At 45.2% G+C, this 18,486-nt stretch overlaps 1 protein-coding gene across 2 annotated transcripts in view; it reads right to left on the bottom strand.

Moving 5' to 3' along the window:
- The window catches only part of BEND4 (BEN domain containing 4), a 38,172-nt gene that overhangs the window by 17,653 nt on the left and 2,033 nt on the right, over nucleotides 1-18,486 (bottom strand). For both annotated transcript variants that reach the window (XM_036417538.2, XM_036417544.2), the window contains exons 2-3: nucleotides 11,178-11,747; nucleotides 1,430-1,521 (exon numbers count right to left, since the gene is read on the bottom strand). In XM_036417538.2, coding sequence (XP_036273431.1) covers nucleotides 1,430-1,521; nucleotides 11,178-11,747 — 662 coding nt within the window. The remainder of the gene's footprint in view (nucleotides 1-1,429; nucleotides 1,522-11,177; nucleotides 11,748-18,486) is intronic.

Raw genomic sequence — 18,486 nt, 5'->3', positions numbered from 1 at the left:
GTGAACATGCTGACAGAGGTGCAGACTGGACGTGCTGACAGGGGACTCTCTGGGTGAGGGAAGGAGAAAGGAAAGATAGTAACTGGCGGAGAGGAGGAGGAAGAAAGGAAGGCTTATTGTCAGGGTGGGAAGACTTGAGTGTGCTTGATACTCGGGAGAATGGCCCAGAAACAAGAGAGGAAACAGTTCACGAGACAAAGAATAAAGGCTGGCACAAGAAGGAGGCGGCGCTGGGTAACCTAGCCGTGGGCCAGGGGCACTGGCAAAGGCACTGCCCACAATGGGGGTGTGGGTGTGCACGAAGGTTGAAACCAGTGTGGCAGAAGGCAGTACGCTGAATTCAACTTGGTACCTTCCTTTTTTGCTGAACTCGAGAGAGGGCGTGCGGTGGGACTAGGGACAGGCTGAGGCTGCCGGAAAGCACCAGACCTCTGACGCCCCTCCTCCAAATCTCAGGGAAAGGGAGCATCTCACGTCACAAGGCACGTGAGTCTCAGTCTGCACGAGATGACCCCACCCTTTTCCTCCCGCCCCTCACAGTGGGGGGGGGGGACTGGATGACCCTGTGGCCTTGTATTTCTTCACCAGAGAGGCACAAGGGTCAGGAGGGGAACAGGGGTGGGGCAGGATCGACTACATGCCTAGCACAGAGATGGTACTTTGATGTTATTTCACTGGACACGGGGAATGTCAATGGGCGTGTGACCACGAGATGACGGAGTGGGTCAACCTCCCACGGTGACTAACTTGGACAACTCGGCCTGCCAAGTGGAAACACTGAGCTACTTCCATCTACTGTTATCAGCCCCAGACATGGGTAACCCCTGTAAGGTACAGCTTCTTTCACTGGATTTAGGGTCTAACGTCCCTAAGATGAAAGTCACACGCCCAGGAAACGGAGCCTTAGATCCTGTACAAATGTACTGTGGTTTAAGAGGTACAGCCATTACCACCAAAACAGACCGCTTCCCCTACACGTTGGAAGAGACCGTGGTTCCTTCTCCTGGGGTCCAGGGGAACAAAACGCTCGCGTTCCGGGGCCCTAAACACCGGAGGACCTCGGCTTGGGTGACAGAAAGGGGCGTTCCAGAACCCTGGCTCTGCCTGAGGATCAACAGGTGGAGGCTCCCATCTCCAGCCCTCCCTGTGCCAAAAGAATGGCAGAAAAACTTCCCACATTATGGAAACTTCCACTTCTCTCTTATCGCTCCCAGAGTACAGACTGACTCTTTGTGAGTTAAATACACGCATCATCATCTTTTGCCACAGTCTACATACTCACAAGTGATAGACCCGTAAGCCTCAGCGAGTCAGAAATGTATTCTGTTAGCCAACTTGTTCTGGTATATGTGGGTAAGCCATCAAGACGCTTCATTTTGAGGAAATTCCCAATGGAACAACATTTACCTTATAACAAACGGAGACCTACCTCGGAGGGCTGCTCAACTGGCTGTGGGATCATGAGTTGGTTGTGATGCTGTAGCACCGTCTTCAAGTAATCTAGAACCGTCTGGCAGGGCACTGGGTGGGAGAACATGCAAAAGATCAGACATTAGCTGTCCTGCCACAAGGAAACAAAACACTGTTAAGGTCTAAGAAGACTTTTGATGTAAACTTGTAAAAAAAAAAGACACTGTCTAAAGGAAATAGCATCTTCTTGCATTTGACATGTAGTAATTTCCATTTGTGGATACAGAACAGATGCTAAGGTTTGGAGGAATTTTTAGGCTCAGCACAGTTTCCTGAAAATTTTCAAGTCAAACTTAACTTAAGATGAATTTAAGGAACATCTCACGGAAGGAACATGATTTGTCTTCTTTGACTCAAGCTGTAACAGTTGTACCCAATGATGCTCTTTAAAATTAAAATACTGGAAGCTAATACTTGACTACTTTTTAAATCAATAATATAACACTCATTTTTAATGACAGATTTATACCTAGTTCTTCAGAGGGCTGGACTGCCATGCGAGTTAGTCCTGTTTTCAGCAGGAATACACCTGCCCACACAGTTCCCACTTACGTGTCCCTATTCTCTCTCCTCTCAAGAAACTCAACTGACCTGGCCCAAGTCCGACTTGGTTATGGTGTAGTTCATTAACTGTTCATTATTTTTTGAGACGTAGTCTTACAGAATCTCTGAATAATTACAATAAAACGGACCGGATAGTAATCCAACATAGAGCCTGACATTCTTTTTAGAATTGCACAAAGCAATTCCTACATCTTAAGATTTCTCTGAGGCCTTTCAGAAGTACGAACTAATTGTTTTTAATGGCGTTGGTAGCTCAGTTAATAGCCTCATTTATACGAATTATTGCCACTATGTCTTAGCTGTGTGTTTTCTTAAGATGGTTTTGTCACGTTAAAGAAAATAAGAAATATTTAACCTAAGCCCCAATTCTAAAGTACCACCACCGGGCTTTCTTTACGTTTTCTTATCACCTTTTTTCTTCCTTTTTTTTTTTTTTAAAGAAAGCAATCAGAAATGATTATCTTTATTCACTGCTAACAGCTTTGGGATTTTTAGGCAACATCACATTGACATAACAAATAAAAAACCTTACAACACCCTTTGAAGAATTTGAATGACAGGAAGGAGGAGTGGGTTAGGAAATGTTTCTTCTTGCCGAAAAGTTTTTTTCTTCAATAACCATCTTCATACATAGGCTGCTGCCTCACAGACCTGTGCCACAGGCCACTCTTGAATCATCGTTTAAATATATTCTTCAAAAGTCAACAAAAGGAAGGCATACCTGTATCGGTCTGAAGTAGGACTTTCCTTAAACCAGAGTTTAATAAGGCCAGTCAAGTATCCCCAATGCCACCTGCCTATGCAAAGTCTCATCCACTGAACGGATTCCACGGAGAGTGAGAACCAATCTGGCAATGCGCATTAATTTTGGGAGGAAAAGCAGCAGAAGGGAGAATAAAGGAGGCAGAACACAGGTTGGTGTTTGGCCCCGGTTTTCACTGACTGGGATCCTCTGGGACCACGTGACCCACTGTGTTGAAGCCTGCTCTGCTCAGACTGGGCGGGCCGACCCCGGAAGCAGCACTCTGCTCACCCTTTGTGGTTAGAATCAAACGCAACTAGACAGATGTCACTGCCTTGCCAAGTGGCACCGGCAAGGTGTTACTCTGGGTTTAGTTGGAAAGTTTCAGTAAAACATGTCAATACTGGTGAATGGATTAGGATTTGAATGAAAACTTCTTTTGATCCCTTACCCATATTTTACAGCCATTAAGATGTCTATGAAGAAATGTTTAAACAAAGCACAGGACGCTTACAAAACGAAATTAAATACTGCAGCTTGAACAACAGGATGGACCCTGTGCGTATCATGCTAAGCAAAATAAGCCTGACAGAAAAGGACGAGAGCCATGGGATTTCACTCACATGTGGAATGTAAAACAGAAAGCAACAAGCCAACAGACGCATGAACACAGACAACAGGGTGGCGGTCCCAGAGGGAAAGGAGGTGGGGGAGGGAGAAGAGGGTGGAAAGGGAGTCAGATATATGGTTATAGAAGGAGACTAGACTTTGGGTGGTGAGCACACGCTGCATCAAACAGATGATGTATCACAGAACTGTACACTCAAAGCTCATATAATCTTACTCATCCATGTGGCCCTAATACATCTAATAAAATAAAATAAATTCTGAATATTCAGTATGACTTCCACTTTGTTAAAAGTCATTACGTGTCGAGAGAAAGAAACTGGAAAGAAGTAAGCCAAAGTGTTATTAGTAATTAACCATGATTATATTTTTAGGAGCAGGATTAGTGTAGTTATTACATTCATCCTTTACCACGCTTACAAACTCCACTTTTAAACAATTTCCACAGTGGGCATGTATTATAAGAATCTGACAGTTGTCTGAGGGACCATTCCTTTGCTCTGTTACCCTCAGTGCTGATCACAGGCCCTGGAAGGGCTTGGAGATCGACTCTCCCATTCTTTTTTTTTCTTTTTTTTAAAGTATATTTTATTGATTTTTTAGAGAGAGGAAGAGAGAGGGATAGAGAGTCAGAAACATCAATGAGAGAGAAACATCGATCAGCTGCCTCCTGCACACACCCTACTGGGGATGTGCCCGCAACCAAGGTACATGCCCTTGACCAGAATCGAACCCGGGACCTTTCAGTCCACAGGCTGATGCTCTATCCACTGAGCCAAACCGATTTCGGGGACTCTCCCATTCTTTACACCCCAAATACTGGTATTTGGGCAGCAGTGTGAAGAGCTATGAGCTAGGTCAGTTGCTTCAGACATGTTGCACTTCAGGGGCTCCACTTAGGCAAGTGGGTCCTGTCGGCTGGTGCCTGGCACAAGGCTGAAGACCAGGAAGATACGGCTCAGAATCAGCCGACTGCTAAAAAAAACGGAAATAACACTGCCTGGGCCCCCGGGCAGCCCCCGCCCTCCCGCCCCCCATGGCAGACCCCCAGCCCTGGTCCTTGGGAGGCAGAGGCCTCAGGACCCTCTCCCCAAGGCCCGCACCGTCACGGATCTGGGACATCACTTCTGAATGAGGACTCTTTGGAAAGTTGCCTAGATCTACACAGGGAAGCTATAAAATCAAACGTTTTCAATGGGGGGAAAAAAAATAAACCGGTCAGCCTGGAAAGTGGAGGTAGCTGTCTCTTAAAGCAGAGAGGAAAGGGGGCAGAACCATCCTGCCCACAGCGGCCCACGCTGCCTGCCCGGCACACACAGGGCGCTGAGCAGGACGGTGGAAAACTGCTGTCCTCATGTCCTCTGTTCTGTTACCTCGTGTCCTCTGGACACACGGGTTTGTGAGTGAGGACGTGGGGCCCTCACGGACAGGGAGTAAAGGGTTTTGTGCAGTCCAGGCCCAACACTGTTCCTTTGGCCTCTAAAGAAAGAGCAAGAGGGGGGGGGGATGGTTAGGGCTTACGGCAGCAGAGAGATCACAGAATTCCCACGGAGCAGATTGATGCTCCAGAGGCCTTCACATCTACTTGTCTCCCGGTGCACATGGTGAATTTCAAGAGAGTTATTGCTGATGGAGAAGCCACCACCCTCAGCCCCATCGGGCAGGTCTCACTCCCGCACGCAGAGTGAGTCAGGTCCATCTAGAACAGTGGTTTGCGGCTCTTTGGCCCCTTGACTGTGGCTCTTCCACAAAATACCATGTGCGGGCACACACATACAGTGTGATTGAAACTTCGTGGCCCATGCGCAGAAGTCGGTTTTTGGCCTGGGAGTTAGAACACTCAAGGGGCCAAAGAGCCGCATGTGGCTTGGGAGCCGTGGCTTGCCGACAACTGATCTAGAAGAATAAAAAAAAAAAAACAACAACAAGGAACCAAAACTGTAGCAACTTCTTAGTAAAGGAAAATAATGCTAGGAAGGTACCTTGTGTCCCTACTGCTCGTCCTTATATTGACATTTACCATTTTTCCCTCCTGTACGTAGTGACTTTTTAAAATGTACACTTGACAATTCTGGGAAAAGTATAAAATACCTGGGAGGGATAAAGCAAAGCAGAAAGATCTTTTCTGCCAATCGAGTCCAAACTGAGAGGAGCCAGTTGCCAATATCAGGTTGCAAATACCTGAGCTACCTAAACGAATGTGCTGCATCAAAACAAAGATGCCCCTGGCCTGGGTGGATTATTTACATCATGGCCAGGGAAAGATAGTCAAACCCACACAGACAGGGTCTTCAAGATAGTCTGAGAGACCCAGCTGATGTGGCTCAGTGGTTGAGCATCAACCTATGAACCAGGAGGTCACAGTTCGATTCTCAGTCAGGGCACATGCCAGGATGTGGGCATGCAGGAGGCAGCCCATAGATGATTCTCTCTCATCACTGAGGTTTCCATTTCTCCCTCTCCCTTCCTCTCTGAAATCAATAAAAATATATTTTTAAAAAGAAGACAATCTAAGTGAATACTAGTACGTATGTAACAGTTCCCTGACAGGAAGGCTGGGGAATTGGTCCAAAAGTAATTGTTGGATACTATTTTTTTCCCTTTGTGTACTGACTCTGGCACTTTTGAACTGTGCAATCCTGGGCAAGTTCCTTAACCATTTGTACACCATAAGCGTCCATAGGTACAAGCGGTGAAGCTTTTTAAATTAAATTTAAAATATTGTGGCAGTTAAGTGGTTAACGTCTCTTAGCCTCGGTTACCTCATCTGTAAAATATTATTATGCCGGGCCTGGTGGCTCAGTTGGTTAAGCATCATCCTGTACGCATAAAGAGGACTGCAGGTTTGATTCCCGGTCAGGGCACATACCTAGGTTGGGGGTTTGATCACTGGGAGGCAACAGATTAATGTTTATTTTTATCTCTCTCTATATAAAAAAAATCAACGGAGCCCTGTCCAGCGTGGCTTCGTTGGTTGAGAGCCGTCCCATGCACCTAAGCTTGCTGGTTGGATTCCTGGTCAGGGTACATGCCCAGGTGGTGAGTGTGGTCCCCAGTCAGGGTGTGTGCTGGAGGCAGGCAACCGAGACATGTTTCTCTCTTACATCGATGTTTCTCTCCCTTTCCTCTCTAAAATCAATAAAAACATATTAAAGAAACAAATCAATGGAAAATATCAAGGATTAAAAAAAAAAGGGCTATTACTGCATTCATGAACTAACGGAACTGCATGTAAAGCAGAAGCACCCAGTACATTCTGCCTCGCGTGAGCTATTGTTATTGCATGAATTGGAGCCCGGTGAATCCCTGAGAGGCCACTTACTTGACTCTGCTGACGTGGCTGCTGTCTAGCCTGAGTGACAGCTGTGAAGTACAGCTCTTCCAAGGAGCTGCTGCCATTCTCATTTTGCCTGTTTAAGGGCACTTGGGCTACAAGGGCCTAATTTTCATGCAGATTATTGTACGAAAATCCCGATCAGAGTCCCTCTTCTCATTCCTCAAGCATTCTGTAATCCACCCTGCTACATAACTGTTTGTAAATCTCAAAACTCCATCTCAAAATACACCACATACAATTTCACAGGGAGACCGACATTCTTCACCATCTTCGGCGACCGTGCCATCTGCGCTGGTAACATCTCTGAGTGTCCTACTTACATCGTCGCTGTAAAATATGAGCTCCTGTATTGTAAATATCTAGAAATAAACAACGAGCTTTAAGTGTTACTCAGCCATCAGATGCACGGTTATGCTTTTGATAATGACAACGTCCTGTGTAATTTAATTGACGTGTGGATACCGCATGCCCGACACTGGACTAGAAAGTAGAAATACAAAGATGGCTTGTCTCTGTGCTCAAGGACCTTACATGGCCCGCCTCTCCCGTTCCAGGCCATCAGGAGAGAGACACACACAAAAAGCAAAACCTTCTCCTGATACCGACTTTAACAGAGACAGTCTGATGGGAAGTGGCTGCTTTTGCCTGGGAACCGTGGGAGAGGTCTGCTAAAGAGGAGTGCCACCTGAACTGAACACTGAAAGGCGAGTTGGAGTTCCTCAAGTGGGAAACAGAACAATGTGCTGAAATCGGTTTTGGCTCAGTGGATAGAGAGTCGGTCTGTGGACTGAAGGGTCCCGGGTTCGATTCCGGTCAAGGGCACGTACCTTGGTTGCAGGCACATCCCCACTGGGAGGTGTGCAGGAGGCAGTGATGGATGTTTCTCTCTCATTGATGTTTTTAACTCTCTATCCCTCTCCCTTCCTCTCTGTAAAAAAAGTCAGTAAAATATATTAAAAAAAGAAAAAGAAAAAGGACAACGTGTCCTTAGAAGGAACAGCAGGCCTAAGGGCAGACCTGAGGCAGAAAGGACATGGCTCCTCAGGAATGGCACACTGTCCAGGGGGGCTGGGACTCGTGGTGCACGGTGGGAAGTGAGAGCCACGTCCACAGAGACAGGCAGGGAACGGCCCAGCAGCAGAGGACCGCGCGTGCCGCAGGGAGGGCGGGGGCCTTGACTGTGTGAAGCCATTAGGGGCTTTGCAGCAGGGGGAGAGCCTGCCTGGCGTCTGGGAGGGGAGCTGAGTGGCTACTGCAACAGCCCATGCTGTGAGCTAGGCCCCACGACAGCGGAGGGCGAGAGGAGGGACCCAAGCGGATGGGTCCCCCACACACACACATTACAAATATGATCAGTGTGTTTCTCAGGTCCAGGAATTCTTCCACAAGCACTTCTGGGCACATGTGAGTTTGGAGGGCGGTGTGAGCAGGGGAGGGTACTAGCGAATCCACACTGCATTTACTCCAAGGGCTTTTCATTCTGGAAAAATTACTATTACCCCCAAGCTGACACCGATTTACTTTTAAAAATCTTACTTAGAAAATGCCATCTGTGGACTACCAGGATCAGAACCGCGCAATCCAGGTTGTAGCAGATGATCCTCTTTATTTGCGGCTTCTGTCTTGGCAAATTTGCCTGCTCTCTAATGGTCAAATCAGTTCTCCTGGGGCTCGTGTGGTCACTGGCAGGTCACTGAGAAGTTTGAGCAGCCCATGCACACATTCCCAGCTGGGGCCGAGCAAGGTAATGCTACGTCTGTTTCAGCTCGCACAAACAAGTACCCTTTTCATGGTCGATTCGGTGCCACATGATCCACATTTTTGCACTTACTGTTGGTGATTTCGCTGTTTGAAATGTACTCCAAATGGACAACGGAGTGCCGTCTAGTGTTGCCAAGTGCAAGAAGGCTGTGATGTGCCTCATGGAGAAAAATCTGTGTCAGGTCAGCTTCATTCAGGCACCAGTTATAGTGCCGTTGGCTGTGAGTTCAATGTTAATGAGTCAACACTACATATTAAACTAGAGGCCCGGTGCACGAAATTCTTACACGAGGGATGGTCCCTCAGCCTGGTCTGCGCTCTCTCGCAATCCTGGATCTTTCAGGGAATGTCCGACGGTCGGATATCCTTCTCGCAATCCAGGATTGTTGGCTCCCAACTGCATGCCTGCCTGCCTGATCACCGTTAACCACTCGCCGGCCTTCCTGATTGCCCTAAACCACTTTGCCTGCCTGCCTCATTGCCCCTGTTTGCCTGCCTGCCTCATCCTCCCTAACCACCTGCCTGCCTGCCTGATCACTCCTAACCACTCGTCTGCCTGCCTAATTGCCCTGGTCTCTGGTCATTCTGGTCATTCCACTGTTTTGACTGCTGGGCTTTTATTATATAGGATAAGGTCTGTTTAAATTAATAATTTAAGGAACTGTGAAAGCTGTAAAGCCCCACAATGTGTTAGCTGCACCCACATCTCTCTGACTTGGGAGTTCTACCCAGTCTCTCTCCTGCGGTCAGTGCCAAGCCGGTGGAATACCTGGCAACCTGGCAGAAGACACCGTGACTCTGTATCTAACCCCCGGGCTCAAACACAAAGCAGAGAAGGGGTTTACTTTACCTCTTGCTTCTCGCCCATAAAACTACTGTACTAAATCTGATTCCAAAATATTCTGAACGTTTCAAACCTTAGGTCTACCTGAAAAATTCCTTTAAATAAAGAGGAAATAAATTTCTGATTTGGCAATTCTTCACTTGTTTTTGCTTCCTACGTGTACTAATAAACAAGTGGGTAACTTTTTCAACATGCCCTTTCTAGATGCAGCCGCCTAATTGGGTGGCAAAAGACACTGAGTTAGGGGAAAAGTACACACACACACACACACACACACACACACACATATATATGTATGTATCAGCTTTCAAAAATTTAAATGCAGCCCTGGTTGGGCGGCTCATTTGTCCTGTACCTCTAAAAGGTTGCAAGTCTGACCCCTTACCTAGGTTGTGGGTGCATATGGGAATCGACCATCAATGTTTTTCTCTCACATCAATGTTGCTCTCTCCCTGCCCCCTCTAAAACAATCAATGAAAACATATCCTCAAGTGAGAATTTTAAAAGATTTAAATTTATTACATATGCTTTATTTTGAACACAATGTATTAGTGTTCAAAAATAAAGCTCTTTGGCCCCTTGAGTGTGGTTCTTCCACAAAATACCACGGCCTGGGTGAGTCTATTTTGAAGAAGTGGTGTTAGAAGAAGTTTAAGTTTAAAAAATTTGGCTCTCAAATGAAATTTTAATCGTTGTCCTGTTTTTGATATTTGGCTCTGTTGACTAATGAGTTTGTCGAGCACTGGTACAGTAGAACATGTACTATGTAATTAACCAATAAATGTGTACATTGGTGCTCAAAATTTTTTATCAATGGCTGTGTAATTAAAGAGGTTTGAAGATACTGCTCTAGCTAATGACCTTAATATCTTTTTAAAAAATGTGTACATTTTTTCTTTTTTTTAGGGAAGAGGAGGAGGAGGGGAGAGAAGGGAGAAGAGAGAGAAACGATTGGTTGCCTCCCATATACACCCTGACCGAAGGCACCCTGGGTGCACAGGGCAACTGAGCCACACTGGCCAGGGCTTAATATCTGTTGTCAGCCACAGACGTGCAGGCATGTATTCAAACACATAAGCAAAATCAGTACCTTGCCATATAGATGACTTTTACTTTTCTGCAAATCTGGTATCTCTAAGAGGCAGAAAATACCTCCTATTTTGCCAGGGGCACAAATATTGTAGTTTGGGATCAGCCTAATTACTGGTGTGTCTTCCATCTCTTCCTTTTAGTTTACAGCTGCTTATTACCTTTCGGAGGTGTCCGCATGCTGAAAAGAGGCCCTGCCTGTTGAAACTTAACAAGAAAGGAAAGAAACGGATGGACTCGAAGAGTTCATTTGTTCATCACTACTGAGCCCTGTCTCTCTGAAGGTATCATTTTGTTTTAATTTCCATCACCGACTAATAAAACACACATACCAATGTCTGTAAAAACACAAAAGGCATTTTAAAGGAGCAGGGTCATTTTTTTTTTTTTTTTAAGGAAACCCAGTACTCGGCCTATTCCGATCTCGGCGTACCACACCTAGGGATCACTTTTATACCGACAGAGACATCCTTCCACGTGACTATGGCCTTGAGGCCTATACCCAAGAACGTAGTGGCTTAAACACAGACGGGACTCGGCTAGTGGCTCATCCTGAAATTTCTGCTTGACACGAGGCAGGTTAAGGGTACCCTGTGCATACCCGTCTTTCCAACTTTTCTACATCGCTGGCCAAAAACAAATAAACAAACAACATACTACATACGTGCATGCATGCACACACACAGATGAGACAACGGAAAGAAAGAAGTTGCAGCTGTCATGTGAGTAACATGACAGGGTACCTGGGATGCTCTCTAATTTCCGTCGGAGCTCTTCGTTTTCTTGTTGCAGGGAAATGACCTCGTGCTCCAGCTCTTGGCACCTGGGGCAGTAGCCTTCCTCCTCCTCCTCCTCCTCCTCCTCCTCGGGCAGCGTAGAGGACGACGGGTGACCGTGGGACTCCGACGTTGCCGGGGAGGTCCAGCCTCCCAGTGTGTGCACGGGAGAGGTGGACAGAGGGTCCACGTCGGCCAAGTGGCCGTACTCGCTGACCGACGAGGCGTTTGGGGTTGGGAAGCTCCCCGAGAGCAGGTAGTTTTGCAGGGAGTCGGTGAAAACTCTCAGAAAGGCAGAAGTCTGTTGCTTCCTTTGCATATATTGCATCTCTAGGTCTACGCTGTCTGCAGTCTGACTGTGGACCCCTTTCCCCACGTGACACGGATCCTGTCTCTCGGTATAACACGAGCCTTCCTGCTTTACGTAGGAAATCATGGACTGGGAATGGCTGGAGTCCAGAAGTTTGCCTCCGCAATTAAGGAGACTAAGAACCCGACTGCACTGCTGGGCAAAGGCATCCAAGATCATGCGGCTCTCTGAAACACAGGAAGAGACACGTTAGAGGCCGGCAACCAAAGACAAGAGACAAGCCAAGGCCCCAACTTTGAGTTTAACAGGAAAACGTGTTAAAAATATATATATATGCATTTCCACCATCAATGATTGAGGTGACATGGATAAGGCACTTCTAACAGGATGCACAGGGTGCCTGATGCGTTGTCCCCAGCCCCTTCCCCCGGGAAACGGCTGGACTGTGTGCCTTTGGGCCCCGTGGAGAGGTTTCCCTCCCCATGGCATTCACTGGCCTGCACAGGTCCGAACTCACACCTATGGCTTCATTAATGTGGTTCCTCTAATGAATCGAGCCCGCCACCGCAGACTCAATTTCTCATTGATGGGAGGGCTTAGAGCAATCATTACTTCTATTTCTGGAGTGCCCTCTCGCCCTTGCTATTAATCAGCCGGTACAATCCCTGCCGAGAGTGCGTGGCTCCCAGATACAAATGGAGAAGAGAGATAAGTCTTTTTGAAGAGCTCACCAGACGCCTGAGATAAAACCAAGAGTGGGCCCATCGGGCACACCACAAGGAGCCCAGGAGCAGCCCTGTGCGTGCTGCCCAGGATCTGTGCCCACTGCTCCTTTTAATTCATCTGCCAACTGGGATCTCTCGCCAAGGCCAATGCTGAGGCTGATCTATGTCAGCGTCATCTGAAAAGCAGGAGTGCCTCTTCCGTCAGGTTGTCACGTCTCCTAAAATGGCATGTGCTGGGAATGCCAGTTGTTCACATACACGAATTCTAAAGCATAGTAACTGCTAATCGGCGAAAGCAAAGAGCAAAGAGAAAGCAATCAATTCACTGAAAAAACAAGGGGGGGGGGGGGAAACAACAACCCATCCCAAAATTGTGGAAATGTGATTGAATATTGTCAGTCTAAACGTCTTGAAAATTCATCTAAATATAAATGTCATAAGGTAGATTCACTTCTTTCCTGGCCACCACCCAGCATGGATGAGCTACTTGTAAGTAGAGACAGACAGACAGACAGACAGACACACACACACACACACACACACACACATAGTGCTTACGGAATGGTAAGAGGAAGCCTCTCCCTCCCAGACTCCACCCCCCCCCCCCAAAAAAAAATGGCAACAAACAAAATTGTAGATTTTTGGTGTCAATTAACTCTTGTTTATGATACAAGTGTAACCAGCTACTTGTCCCTAAAAATGTTGAGTAGCTGTATTTCCCCCCCTGAAAATAAACAAATAAACACCCCCCCACACACACACAACTTTTAAAATGAGAAATGGTGAGACCCTCCAGGGCTTCTATGGGAACAAGGAACCATAACAGCTGTGATTAGAAATTGATTTCTCCGGAAATCCAGGATAGATGACCAATGAAACCACCCTTCAGAAACCTCCAGGCTCCACTTTGCTTTTTTCTTTCCATTTTATTTATTTACTTCTTGTTAATCCTCACCCGGGGATATTTTTCCATTGATTTTTCTCTCTAGAGAGAGGGAAAGGAGGAGAAGAGACACAGAGAGAAACTTAGATGTGAGAGAGACTCAGTGAATGGATGACTGGCTGCCTCAGCTCGCGCCCTGACCAGGGCCAGGGCCAGGGATCGAACCTGCAAACAGGCACCTGCCCTTGCCAGAACTGGACCGGGAACCCTTTAGTCCACAGGCTCTATCCTCTGAGCAAAACCGGCTAGCGTGCTTTTCCCTTCCTATTCTTTCCTGAATTAAGGTACTGGAGGATTAGAGGGGGGTCCACATCTCCTGTTTCGATTTCCTGGCATCCAGGAAGCACCCCTCATACCTCCCAAATCCATACAATGCTCCTGTCCCCAGATCCCTGTGACACAATCAGAAGTCCGCACACAGAGGCCCGTGCTCTCAGGCTCAGGAGAGGAACAGAGACTGCCTTCCGTGAGCACAGCGGGATGGAGGGCACTGGGGTCCGAGGGCGGGCATGGGACCTCACAAACTACTATTTACTGAAACCACGAGGGACCCCTGTAAACAAACAGAGGATCTCAGTTCACGGCAGTTTCAGATTTACTCGGGTGGGGGCGGCAAGACCACTGTAAGCGGGCTGGGAGGCCACAGGAGTACTTTCTTCGTGGCCTGGTGCTTCCTCACTCTCAGGAGTAAGGACTGCCCGGGACACGGGCGGGAGGGCCCCTGCCTAGAACACCCCCCTATGGCCCACACTCTCCCCACAGAGAGGAACGGACTTCCCTAGTCCAACTGCTCCAAGGGCTGGTCTCTTCCCCGAGCCATCTTCCCAAAGACACGCCATGTGCCAGAGCTTGGAAAGTCTGAACTGGGGCATCCATAGGGTGTGTGTGTGTGTGTGTGTGTGTGTGTGTGTGTGTGTGCATGCATGCATATGAGGTCCCTACTACAGGAAGATGACACCAGGAGTGGCAACGGAAGGCCATGGGCTGTCTGAAAGTCAAAAGTGGTTATGATGGTGGTGTCTCTGCCAGGGTAGACAGAGAGAACATATTTTTGTTTGTTAGCTTGAGTAGGTCTTTTAATTATTTAGATATATGATGTGTGGGCTTGCATTTGTACTCCTGCCCTGAATCCCACAAATAATAGACCGACCACTAGTTTGAGGGCTAAAGAAGGAACCAGAGGCCAGGCATAGTTTCAAGCCAGAATGGATGGATGGGCCGGGAACTTGGCTAAAGAAGCCACCAAGGTAGTCTTGTTTCCTGCCCTGGAGAAAAAGGGACATGGGCATGGCAAGTTTCTCTACACACCAACCACTGGAACTGATGACGCTTCTGCCCCCTGCAGGTGGAGTGAAGAATTGAGCCGGTGATTCAAAACTTAGTAGGGAAAAAGACCTCAAATATTTGGGTATCATTTCTTCACCATGACCAAACACAAGATAGTAAACAGTTGAACCATTTAACTGGGGAGGGTTAAGCTGTTGCCTCCTCATTTCTTTACTTCCGGGTTTTTGTTCTTTTATTAGTAAAATCAAAGGATGATATTGATTGGGAATTTTCAATTCTAGCACGCTAGCAGTTTTCATTCATTTTAATCCTATAATCCCATTCTAGACCTGAAGTTGTATTTACTGTTTGCATTTTAATCAGCATGGTCCCAATTGATTTACAGCCTATACACTGTTAACATAACCTTGATGAAAGGAACAAAATATGAAAGGGAAGGCTAAAATAGAATTGTCTAGAAAAAAATTGCTCAATATATTTTTTCACTATCCTCAATAAGACGCAGTAGTTTTAATCATAATGATAAATCACACTAGGGTATAGATTTAAGGGAAAAGAATCTGACTTAGAGACAAGTATGATTTGTTTTCTTAATTGAAGGATAAACTTGTAATATGCTGAAAAAGGAATCATTATGTAATACTCTACATTATGAAGATAATGTATTAAAGGGCACTCAGAATATCAGAGAATAGCTACAACCATAAATAAGGTTTTGCTTGCAGTTTTTTAAAAATGCTTCATTTTCAGACTTGACATATGAAAGAAAAAAAACTATAAGCGTTAAAATGGAATTTCTTCTCTTTCAGTTTGTTAAAATATTTGAATAGTTTTAATATCAATACATTGAAGAGTGTGATGAAAAATATTACTATTACACTTGGTAGAAAACAGTAAATCTTCCACTTAATACATATTGCAGCCAGCAATACTTCAGCCTTCCAGACAGAATGTCATTAGAAATGCAAGTGTTGTGCTATGCCCGTTATCGCTAAGAAATGGAGAAAAGTTGTTTTCATATGCACACATTTGAATGGCCACTGATCCATGATTCTTAATTGTGCAAAGTGTGAACGTGTATTTGGAATTTTTAAACTGTTCCCCCTCCCCCCCCTTCTAGTTACAGAATGCTCCACTCAGATGATGGCCGAGAAGTACAAAGTCATCAGTTTACAAAGGGACTTTAAAACTACTTATTTTACCCCTAACTTCTCTGACAGACATAAAATGTCAGGCACAAACCACCCTAAAATGACCACTTCTGTCTAACTTATTTTGCTTTATTGTGCAGTCTGTTGGGAGGTATCAGGCTGCAAATTGTACCTTATCTGATTACAGAATCTGAACCCATGATTATTTTTTTTAATTAAAAAATTTCATTTCTAGAATTTTTCTGAATTTAAGTGGTTTAATCCCACCTTAAATCTGTAAGTGAATAAGACAGATAGGAAGTCAGCAATCAAACTCAGGGCCCCTATTTTAATGTCCTTCTTTGTAAGCAAAGCCTTGGGTGGAATTTGTCCATCACAGTATACCCCCAAGAGTATTCTGTTTCTCTGAAGGAGATCACAGCACTTGAGATTAGTGGTAACCTTTTGATTTTAGCCCAGCCAAGGGTGAAATCTATTAATATTAAAAATGCAGAAGCCGAAACATTTTTGTGTGACCTACTATTATGTATTTATACAGTATTCCTACCCAAAGGAATTCCAGCTAGTTCAAAATAGATTAATTTCCTTATAACATTAATGTAACTTCTTTTTAAGAAAGGACGTCATGGCATTGAAAGTTAGAAAATGAAAGCCTCTTTGGAAGCATCAGCCTTGTCTTAAATCAATGAACGATGTCTTTAAAAAAAAAAAGTCATCCTATTTCCCCCCTTCCCACCCCTCCCCCCCGTAATGGCAAACATCAACACAGCAAAACAGGATGCAATTTTTCTAAATAAATAAATCAATGATGTGTCAAAAATTAACAGATGAGTTAATATACTTGGTGCTATCAAAACCAGATGGTGCTTCCTAATACGCATCCTGCTCAGTCAATCCCTGAATATTTTCTGGACCATCCGTATATAAAATAGGATGCTGCTATTTGTGATGGCAAACAAAAGCAATCATGCCTGCCAAGCACATACTATAACAGGCAGCATTTCAGCTCTGCTAGACAGAAAGTAATTAGAATGCTTTTAATGTCCAAAAGAATGATGCTGATAGGCTCCCACAGATGTGTAGATTTATGAATATTTATATGGTGGTTTATAGCTGACACTTTTATCAGTTGAAGAAGATAAAATATCTGCCTGACTCAAAAGCTTGACAGTCAGGTTAATAAAATCTCATTAAAGAGAATGACCTATGCAATTATATAGGATTTATTGTAATTCATTTTTGATTGTACTCTGCTTAAAGATGCAATTTCCCATTTCCTGATGCCAAATTTAGGCTGCATATCAAGATCTACGTGGGTTTTAACTCTAAGCCTCCCACAGAGGAAAAATAGGTTTCAAAACCATGGTATATCCCCCTTTTAAGGAAAATTACACTCTTCGTGATATTTTATAAGAATGTTGAAAATATTTTATTTTTAATCACGTATTTCTCCTCTCAGTGGTTTATGGCCCATACATAAGATTCACTTCAACCCTTTCATTTTTTTCACTGCATTGATTCTGGACACTCTTCTCTCTCTTCTATCCTTGACTCACTGAATCCCACTGATGCTCTGACTATTTTCAGTTTTCTTTACCAGGTGGTTTGAGAAAATGGCAATAACACTGTTGTTAGGGGACAACAAATAAATGATCACCCCGCCCCCACCCAGGATGCTTAAGTGGTCACCCCTTTGAGCACACATGCTCATTGGTTCAAAGCGGAACCACTAGTTCATCAACAAGCCAATCAGCACCTCAGGCAACTGTCCCTCTGATGGTTACTCACATCACTGTGTCTGTGAAGAGATTGCCTTGTCCATCAGTGATTGATAGGAACACAATTCATGAGGTCTAGGACCATGGGCTGTATTTTCCCTCCAGACCAAGCACGTGATATCTGACCTTTGGTGTTATCAAAGGTGCCACTCTATGACCTCTTAAAAAAAAGAAAAAAGAAAAAGAAAAATATAATGAATATAAAAGTAAGGGGCTATCAATAGCCCCTTTTCACTTCTTTAGACTGAGTGATGTGATTTCCACCTGGGGACGGAGACAAAGTAGAAACAGGAAAAGAGAGCACAGTGAGTATAAGCAGCAGGGAAAGTGCCAGAGTAGGAAAGACTATGGACAGGATAGCAACTGACTTGTGCAGGGGAAAGGAAAAAGGTTAAAATAAAACTAAATAAAGTGGAAATGAGAAAGGCATTTATTATGTCTAAAAGGAAGTAAAAGACTAAAAGTCGGCGATGCCTGACAAGAGAAAGCAAGGTGAGAGCAGGCTAACCAGGACCGAAAAAGGAGAGGGAAAAACCAGAACAAACACGGTGGAACTGAGGTTATGCAAAGGAGTGAAGCAGAATAGAGAAAACAGGAAAAAAGACTCAAACTTATGAAAAACAAAATAAAAATATAGGAAGATAAAGCAGCGCTGGGGAATAAAAATGGGCATGAACAAATCAAATCCTGGGAGAAGGAAAACAAACCTCTTACGGGGGTAAAACAGAAGAAGGGGGATGAAAATAAAAGTGGGCAAGTATCCTGAGAATGAATATAAAAACAAAACAGAATCCTGGGGCCAAGAGCAACGGAAACAAACAAAACACCACCGTGAACATCCACCTAAGAGCCTCCTGCAACGCAGTCAAAGGGCTCCAAAGCAGTGAGGTATGTAACAAAACAAGCCTGCAATTAGATTTTCTTTCTTCAAAACCAATTCTTCAAGTGTCCAAATGGGGCACCTAGAACTCATTGAGAGACAATGCTCGCATTTTCATTAGAAATAAAGCCCTGGATTCATTGCTAGGCAGCATTCGGGGGGCAAAGCGGCCTCTAAAGTGTCCTCCAAGGCCTGAGCAGGA

Source organism: Pipistrellus kuhlii, unplaced genomic scaffold, assembly GCF_014108245.1.
Source record: "Pipistrellus kuhlii isolate mPipKuh1 unplaced genomic scaffold, mPipKuh1.p scaffold_m20_p_1, whole genome shotgun sequence".
Lineage (NCBI taxonomy): Eukaryota > Metazoa > Chordata > Mammalia > Chiroptera > Vespertilionidae > Pipistrellus > Pipistrellus kuhlii.
The sequence above is the reverse complement of the archived record's forward strand: the minus strand, read 5'-3'. Positions and strand labels throughout refer to the sequence as shown.